Genomic DNA, 9,752 nt, shown 5'->3' with positions numbered 1-9,752 from the left:
GTGCCCGGTTTCCACCCACCAAAAGGGTGGCCGCCGTCGTATAAGTGAAATATTCTTAAGTACGGCGTAAAACACCAATCAAATAAATAAATAAATAAATATGACGATAGTGTCAATTTATGCCAGAAGGACGTCTGTCTCAACAGGAAAAAAATCACCAGAAATGCTCTATCAAACACCCTCATCATTTCTTCAATTGTACAACGTTGGAAGGACTTAATTTATGGGTAGATATGTTCAATATCCCTGATCTTCTATTATGCAGTCTCTTTCTTTGGTTTAACTCCGTACTCAAGAATGTTTCGTTTTATGGGTTGACCTTTTGTCAAGTTTTGTCACGTTACCGACAAAACCGTCTCACTAGTACTATACCGACTTGCAAGTCATACTGGTGTTAGATATTTGGTCTTAACGAACGTATGACTACGCAAATGGCTCTATAAACGCCTGGTGTCACTAAGGCTTCTTAGAAACGAAAGTAACCTCTCTCTATTCGTATTACTATTATTTAGTTGTACAGGATTCCTGTCTGGGATATCGATAAATTCTTGGTAACATCAATGAGATGAGAAAGTTGCTTTCATGTTGTGTGTTGCCACCCATATTTGTGTGTATCTATTTATAGGAGAACTGGTGTTAGGATTACGCACTGCGATCATCGATTGCTCCCTCGATATACATATCCCGTGTCGTTTGCCGTGTGATATACAACGGACACATTCCACTTATGACCCGGTATCAATCACCATATACTTCCCCGTCTCTCAATGCCCACAGCTATGCTTTAAGGATATATATATATATATATAGGTTCGAATACTGCCCTTTTATAAAGTCTGAAGTGCATTTTCATTTATTCCTTTGTAGTGCGAGTCTTCGCCGAGTATTTATCCTTACTGATTCTGATTGCAGAAACGCCCAGTACTAAAATACAGTGATTTGCGTTTCCTTTAGGCTCAATGGCTTGAAACTATTATTATTTCACTAAATTTGTCTCAGACCTTGAGTCAAAATTGATATGTCTATGCTTCTGAAGCTTATTCACGTTTTAGAGGTCCATTCAAAATGGTGCACCAAATGGTTTGGGTGTCATGGGTAACGTGAGATGACGGCCATATTGCACCACAAACATTTTCATCAGAAAACTTACACAACACGAAGAGTGAAGATAAAATTTCTGCAGAAAGACCTACGTCGATGAGAGCAAAGACGGAGCAGACCTTAAGATTTTTTTCGGAACTTAATTTTCTTGGTTGTTCGATTTTTATGCAAAGTAGGCATTTTCTAGGTACCTTTGCGCTAAGTTGAATCAGTTATGATCGTTTCATATGTAACATTGGGTGCTGAGTCCAAATATGCCAACATTTCTCACCTGACAGTTTACGAGATGTTAGATAAATAACGAATATATGAGATTGAAGAGTGTGTTATATGAAATTTATCACGCCAGGTTCAACGGTTCATATTTCATGACTCTCAAATACATTTCATTTTATTTCCGGACATCCGCCATTATGAAGAAAAAACTAACGTTGTCGAAGGTAATTTGTTATTCGACCTACACGAGAAAGGGAATTTCCAGAAAAAAGATAGTTGGCAAATGATCACAAGTAAAATCCACACTCTTGTCTATTTACCTCATCTAGGGTTTTATTTTAACCGTTAATGTAAATGCTTAAATAGTAGCAAGTTACATTACTGCTAGACCATGGCTGAACCATAATTAGTTGAGATTTTTCAAAACGTATATCATATTTGTGTTTTGCAATACTCATAAACACCTTGTTATGCACAAAACACGAAATATTGCAAACCAGAACCCAACGAGCTTTTCTAAGGTGGCAAATTTTGGACAAGCATCAGCAGATAAAATGCGTTTTAATGTTATTATATAGTAAATATGATGCCAACACAGCATTTTGAGTAAGTCTAACCAGTGACGTCTAATATATTGCAGTTAACATCACTGCAGTTTTATTTTACCTAGTTCTGCTTAAGGCGTGGTGCCAGGGGGCGTCTAATTTGCTATCATTTATGCATTTACCAGTGAACAGTTAGAATAAAATCCTGACTGAGGTAAACTGACAAGACACCGTATTTCACCGGTTACGTGTGACCATTAGCCAGTTTTCACACTGCTCTGGTTTTATTTTCTATGCTGTATGTCTTTAATTATATTTATTCATTTACATACAAAACAGAGCAAAAATGAACTTCAAAACATGGTTTATTTCAATGTCCTATGTATGAGAATTAATTAGCCAATACATTTTATATGTTAAAGGTCATGGTTCAGCTGACTGATGTAAGGAAAGAATTTTCACTTTATTGTGGAAAATGAATTTTACTGACTATCAGTAATAGTAATAAAGTAATAAACTGGCCTTTCATGCGCATATATAAACTTTTTAATTTGTGTACATAATAAAATTATATATATGTATATATATGCACGCTGTTATATAAATAATATATACATATACCATATGTAGAAAAAGTTTAATATGGTCGGAAAACTACGGTACTAGCATCTGGTACACTAATCAGTTATTCTGCACCCACCAAATATGATTGATTGTCAACTTATTAACGGACGACAAAATTGTAGGACCTTTTTTGAGTCTGGTATGCTTTTAGCAATGTTGTTAGTCTGAGTATTTGGTGTGCTGCTAGACTAGGGATTGGGAATACTGTAACACTGGGATTTGGTGTGCTGCTAGACTAGGAATTCGGAATACTGTAACACTGGGATTTGGTGTGCTGCTTTACTGATAGCATTGTGTTAGACTCTGTGCCTACTGGACCGAGGTCTGTCCACAAACTTTGCATGTTTGCTCTAAGTATTTGGTATTGTTTTACTACAGGTTTGGTAAACTTTTACCTTTCGTGTTGATAATCGTGTTAGACTAGTGTCTGGTATGCCGTCAGTCTGGGTATCTGGTGTGTTGTTGGTCTGGGTATTCAACTCCTTCGCCTTTGTTATGTGCAAAAGTGATACTTTTGTCTCATCTTAATCGGAACCTTCAAATCATCGGGACTAAAATGACAATTATATTATGATATACAACTTCATGCATATCCTAGTACCGTGTTTACAGATGAACTTGTATCAGTCGACGTCTTCTCCTACGCCAATCAAATTTGTCCAGTTTTCAATCTTCTATGCTATACTCCAAACCTTCTCTCAACTTTCAAGCTGCGACGACCGACTCTAAGCGAGGACGACGTTGTTGTCGTTATTACTGTTGGAGATTATGTTTTTTTGTTCTTCATCGTGGGTACAGTTTTCAAATGCATCGATGTTTATTACCGTATACATTGGTAATTTTTTGTCTTGTTTGAATACATCGGTCTTACTTCTTTGGTTTTCTCGGACCAGTAGACTTCCTTCCCATTAGGGATGTTCCCCTCACTAATGGCGGTACCCTGATCTTTCCACGGTTTGAAATATGCCTGAGCGATTTGTGTTTCATCGGAAGTATAAGAATCATCCTTGTACCATGAAAAAAATTATCGATATTGTGTACATTGACAATTATATCTACCACTGTATATTCCTGTATGACATCAAAAATTCACCCGAACAGCCCTTAATAGTCACTAGAAGATATTATATCCCTGTAATTATGTTCAACACATGTCGCCTGGAACAAAAGCGGGATTGGCAACAGCCATTGTGTTGTCATTTTGCCCTGTTTCTGGTGAACTGTCCTTCACGGCGTTACCAAGGCAACACTTCCGGTAAAGAAAGACTCGTAGCTGATAAAGGCCAAACAACAAGACGTGTAGCAGTGGAATGGCTATAAAAGAGGCAACAAGTAACAATCCCACAGCCAGACCGGGGCTCTTTTCGTAGTCCAGGACAGCGTAGATGGCTTTCTCGCCGCCCGCCGTGGTACCCCCAGCAGCGTAGTATATCCCAGTGAAGAGGGAGTACAGAACTGCATAGATAAGTGGATGGTGGGCATGTAGAATCCGGACTGGCATCCCGGTCACAAACTGATCCAACACTACTACTATGGAGTTGGATCCGTGTACAGCGAAGTTGACGAAATCCACCGTGGAGTCTTCTACAATTAGTATCAAAAGCACACCGTTAGTTGGTGAACATGGTGTTTTCCATCATTACAACAAAGGAGTAAGCTGTGTTTCGTTCATTTAATTTGCAAGTCTTGCTCAGGGTTGAAACACGATCGATAAACAAATATAGCTTGTGTCAAGGAGTAAACATTGTATATATACTTACCGTCGGTTAACGCGCTAGCGCAGCGTAATGACCCAGGAGCCTCTCACCAATGCGGTCGCTGTGAGTTCAAGTCCAGCTCATGCTGGCTTCCTCTCCGGCCGTAAGTAGGAAGGTCTGCCAGCAACCTGCGGATGGTCGTGGGTTTTCACCGGGGTCTGCCCGGTTTCTACCCACCATAATGCTGGCCGCCGTCGTATAAGTGAAATATTCTTGAGTCCGGCGTAAAACACCAATCAAATAAATAAATAAATAAATATATATATATATATATATATATATATATATATATATATATATATATATATATATATATATATATATATATATATATATATACTAACCCGATTTGTTCAGTTCCTGTGCCTTTTCCGCCAATTCGTGATGATTTATTTATCTCACTGTTGATTAAAGTCATGCTAAAATTTTTTTCACTTAAGTTTATTGTTGGAGGATAATCAAAACCACCAACCTTTGGCAAGTTACTGATAAACTGTCCAACATAAGACGTACACAAGTGCACACTATATTGATTGAAGACAAGTGGTCTTCAAAAAAGCTTAGATTGCTCAAACGGTAACACGAGTGTCCTTGACCGATTAACAACCCAGGCCCAATAAACAATGGAGCCAAGGGACATAAGTACTAACGTACAGAAAGTCACCAAGATATCTACATTAGCTAAACTTGGATCATGTAAGTAGGGAACAGGAAATTCGTAACAAGCAACAGGAATACTGTCGGGTCTGTAACAGAGTAAATGGAATCATTGATCTTGCTTTACAAAGATGACCATAAGAGCATCGGATTTCTTCCCGGCCTACAGGATCTCTTCCAACAAGATAAAAACCCTTTCATTTCCTAGCCAATGTGTTTTTGCGTCGAAGATTCCAAGTAAAGAACGGCTTTTGAAGCTTTGTGCCATATCATCTTAGCTAAAATTAACGGGAAGTTTAAATAACAATGCTCATTTATATTTTTTTATTTAAAAATCTGCTGATCTTTTCCAGTGTAACCATGTCAAAGTTTACCGTACAAATTCAATACGTGCACTTCGATTGTTGCCACGAGCGACTTCAAACGTTTAAAACCAATATGGCTGTCGTTTTTGATTGACATAGCGTTGAATAGGGATCTATCCTTACTAGTGCTTATACCCAAATTCTTACTCACCAGTATACACCATGCCCCAGTACATGATTGTCACGGCCAGGGACGGGGAACCTGACACGTTAAAACTGACCCACAGGAACTTCAAATACCAGGGCATTCGGTCTTCGTTGATTTCACCTGAAACGCCAGTGACATGATAAAGACCACATTTATCCGTAGAACTTACCTATTTCGTCAGTACACGATAAGAACATTTCCAGTCGTCTACAACTGTCGTTTACAGGATGGTTTCATTAATTTTTTATTAATCGTTTTTTTTTAACTTGGGATAAAGAAGTTAGATGAAGGTGTTGTTAAACTTTGTATGGAGAATAGGTGAATTGAATACCACAGAAATTTCAATGTCAACATTTATAGAGTATTTCATACTTTGAGACCCATCGGCCTTACACAGTTCCGTTATAACCCTTAAATCCAGTGTATTCAGTCACAAAAAGCAAATGTTTCAAATTCACCTATATCATTCGTACGCATGCGCATACATTAAGTTAGGAGATAAGTCAGATCTCAGCTCTGGGGAGGTGACTGCGCCAACCTTAGCAGTTCCATCCACCTATACACTTGAACTGTACTGAATAAGTAAAATATTCTTGAGAATGAACTCCAAAAAACACCCTGCACCGAGAACGACAAAATGTTTTCCTTTTACTCACCCACGACAGTGTCAGTTTCATTGTGGGCCACATGGTAATACAGAGCTGACCCTGCTCGAACCACGTGACTAAAGGTCAAACTGATGAAAGTCCAGTGTGTTAAATATATGAAGTAATGTCCAGTGCCGTTCTGATTTCCGGACACAATGGACACGGCCAAGAGGAAGCAGGCAATTACCCACCGATAAATCACATAAAACACCCGGTGGACTTGGTGATACTGTAAATCGAAACAAGAATACAAAGGAATATATGCACACGTTTAAAACAATATGTAATGGCCAACGGTATAACCTTGTACACGTTGTACAAATAATGGTACAACTTGATTCCTGGTCATATTAGGTTTACTTCTACATCTTGACGAACATAACAACCCGAAAACACTTCTGAAGAGTCAGCCGCAAACATAAATAAGCTGGATTCTTACACTTTTAAAGCTTCCTCGCCTGCCGTACGTGGGAAGGCCTGTCATCAACCTGCGAATGGTCGTGGGTCTTCTCCGCGCTCTTCTCAGTTTCCTCCCACCTTAATGCTGGCAACCGTCGTATAAGTGAAATATTCTTGAGTAGGGCGTAAAACATTATTTACATTATTCAAGTTGTCAAACAAATAAATTAATAAAATACTTTTAAAATCGATTGTGCGTTCAGTCGAATATATGTTTGCCACATGCAGCTTTATACACTTTTGGGATGGGTGACATACGAATATGAGACAAGGTGATAAGGTGGCGTAAATTTGGTTACATAAGCATTTCTGTTATAGTTTCTCGTGATTTGACATCTTAAACGGATACAAAATCGAGTTTGATTTGCGGTGTGATAGATAGGCAAGTCTTTGCTATGCCTCACCTAAGCTGAATTTTAGATATGGCACATTTATTCATGCCTGACCAAGGCTGCAGGGTTTAACCCAAGAATCCCTTCTCTACTTTTAACCAATTAACATCGATTCTGTATCCATTTAACTTCAAGTAATACAACACCAATAAAATTTCTATAATACAAATTAAAGACGAGAACCTTCACTGTGTCCAATAAAAAAAATAAGAAGATTCTTTAACAGAATAAAGGTTATGATAGCATAACCACTTCAACTGTACAACTCTATTACATTTAACGCTATTTTAGTCGTGTCGGCTCCCATACAGAAAACAGATGAAGCTAGTGTATTAATTAGGAATGTCTACAGTCTGTAAAGTGATGTTTACCTGGAAAAGTAAATCTTTTAGAAATTTAAACCTCTACTCTTCCATTCACTTACCTGGGACTCGATCGTTTTGAGTGTTCTTAACATGCCAAAACCATACGCTATAGAACCATGTTTTTTTTTTCTTTTATCCTGATGCCAAAACTTTGAGGACAGGACCGAGTTAGCGAATGTAATGATTCACAGTGGTTATTGTGGAAGATAAGCTGGAAACCGACTAGATAGTTTTCCGAAACCATAAAGATATCTTGCCAACATAGTTAATAACGATAACAATAGCAGACATATGAAGTGTTCACCGAGGCAGTAAGCATGTCCAGTAAATTCAAACTGTTATGATGGTTGCGTTGTGGAGAATAGAGTAATCTTCAAGTGGTGTCCAAGAAAATCAATATAACCTTTGTGCTCTGTTAGTTACTGATATCTCGTAATTACATAAAGTAACCAGGATTCCTTTGCTATTTCCATACAGGCTGCGCCTAGTGGATATGTCAGTAATTACAACCATCGAGTGCGGAATTAAGAGCAATGTGTCACCATTACAGTGATGTACAACACTGAATACATAGCCTTGCTCTACGTCATATAAATCTGGGAATGCAAAAGCTGGTGACATCAAAGGTAGGGTGAGATCAAGGCCCCAAACGATATTGCTTGTTTCGGATAACCACTGCTGAAGTACGAGATCGATCAACGTGTATAAGCCACCTGAGGCCCTTGTCAGTTTTGTTATGATAACATTGTTATGAAAACATGTCATTAGTTTTGTTTCGGTATAGATAGATGACAAGATAGATGGTATGTCATAGATGAGAAGATAAGATTTATAGCTAGGCAAAATGTCATCATGTAACAAACAGACTCTCAGTACTGCAGTCATTGTCCCTTTTCCTTTCTAAAGAGACTGAGTCACGTTGTTATGTCTAAATAACGTTGGAAAAGTGTTCCAAGTTGACCTCTTAGATTTATTTATTTATTTATTTGATTGGTGTTTTACGTCGTACTCAAGAATATTTCAGTTATACGACGGCGGCCAGTGGGAGGAAACCTGGCAGAGCCCGGGGGAAACCTACGACCATCCGCAGGTTGCTGGAGACCCTTGACCAATTATAGATTATTTTTTTATATTACTTCGCGTGACTCCAGAATGCCAAAACTATGTATGTGCCGAAAGCAATGTGCGCTATGAATTCTACAGATACTAATGAGATCCCCTCATATAGCAGCATAAAAGATAGATAAAGCTGGCAGAGTTGTTCACACAATGCCGTTACCGTTACCAAATCCAGATTCATACGATACTTTTACGACAAATGATAACCATGTAAAAGGTGTTGATACAGTATGGTGTCTCACATGAGTTGGTACAAAATGGTTTCTCACATGAGTTGATAAAGTATGGTTTCTCACATGAGTTGATACAGTATGGTTTCTCACATGAGTTGATGCAGTATGGTTTCTCACTTTCTCTTCCTTTCATATTTCTTACCAAAAAAGATACTTTGGGCTTGAATACTTGGATATACATTGGAAAACATCAAGTGCCCCCATAAACAGTGTTGTTTTTAGCCGAAAACTTTAAATTGATAGAATATTTACAAAACTTCAGAAAAAAGGGTCCGATAAAGCTTCCTATCTCAAAACTTTACAGCCATAAATATATTGGCTGGATAGTCTTATTAAATAAGGCAATTTGTAGATCAATAAGCATCGATAAAGAAGTTATTTGTCTTGTAAGGGCAAAGAGAGCTTTTGATGTCTGGGCAGTTAAATGGTTCCTGGCATTAATGTATGATCCAGTATGCTTAAATACCCTTTTACAGCATATATCCCTCAATACGAAATTTAAAGACATACCTGGGCATTGACGAATCTGTGAGGTTGATGGTGACATAATCTCAGGTTAATTAGCCTGAACTCCTCTCTGATGGACGTCCTACAAGACATGACTGCTGAAATACGTAGTCTACATGTACTTATGATTTAGAAGTGCAGAGAGGCGGAGATAATCCCGCCTCAACCAACCATTTATACGGTCACTATATACATCCTGTATGTAGTGTACGTCTACATGCCGTCGCTATGGTCATGTCCACAAGTGAAGACTATGGAGACGCGCTCTGCTAGGATCGATGTTCGCAGGTTGTCGCCAGCGAGCGCATGCAGATCTTCCAGCAACGTTAGATAACGCCGTATGTACTGACACATCCATTGTGCACACTTCTCTTTATCTTTCATCTTTCATACTTCGCCTCTGATGTAACCATTGTGACATTGATTCCATAGTATTCGGTGACATGTACCAGCACTGTACCATCTGTTTAACGAGGAGTATGAAAATTATAAATTATAAGATATTAGCTTAGACTTCTATCCGTTCATACCGTCATCGTGGTTAGGTGTTGCACAATTTCTAATACCTTATCTTTATAAGATTGTGTCTATTGTGGAACACTTTTCCGGTGAAAGGC

The 9,752-nt window shown here is 38.4% G+C and overlaps 1 protein-coding gene across 1 annotated transcript; it reads right to left on the bottom strand.

Moving 5' to 3' along the window:
- Positions 1-2,421: 2,421 nt before the first annotated feature.
- On the bottom strand, positions 2,422-9,261 carry LOC135473916 (protein rolling stone-like). Its single transcript, XM_064753849.1, has 4 exons — positions 9,139-9,261; positions 6,070-6,289; positions 5,417-5,533; positions 2,422-4,070 (listed from the first exon to the last, which is right to left on the bottom strand). Exons 1-4 carry the CDS (start codon positions 9,226-9,228, stop codon positions 3,631-3,633), a joined length of 867 nt encoding a protein of 288 aa, XP_064609919.1. The 5' UTR covers positions 9,229-9,261; the 3' UTR covers positions 2,422-3,630.
- Between the last annotated feature and the right edge of the window lie 491 nt (positions 9,262-9,752).

Source organism: Liolophura sinensis, chromosome 8 (assembly GCF_032854445.1).
Source record: "Liolophura sinensis isolate JHLJ2023 chromosome 8, CUHK_Ljap_v2, whole genome shotgun sequence".
NCBI classification, from domain to species: domain Eukaryota; kingdom Metazoa; phylum Mollusca; class Polyplacophora; order Chitonida; family Chitonidae; genus Liolophura; species Liolophura sinensis.
This window is presented reverse-complemented; position numbering and strand designations above follow the sequence as displayed.

Excerpts from the sequence above, each read along its gene's own strand:
- LOC135473916 (XM_064753849.1), bottom strand. The coding sequence starts at position 9,228 with ATGTCTTGTAGGACGTCCATCAGAGAGGAGTTCAGGCTAATTAACCTG. Across the intron at positions 6,290-9,138 it reads ACAGATTCGTCAATGCCCAG|TATCACCAAGTCCACCGGGT; the intron begins GTATGTCTTTAA and ends TTCGATTTACAG. Across the intron at positions 4,071-5,416 it reads CTGGGGCATGGTGTATACTG|AAGACTCCACGGTGGATTTC; the intron begins GTGAGTAAGAAT and ends TACTAATTGTAG.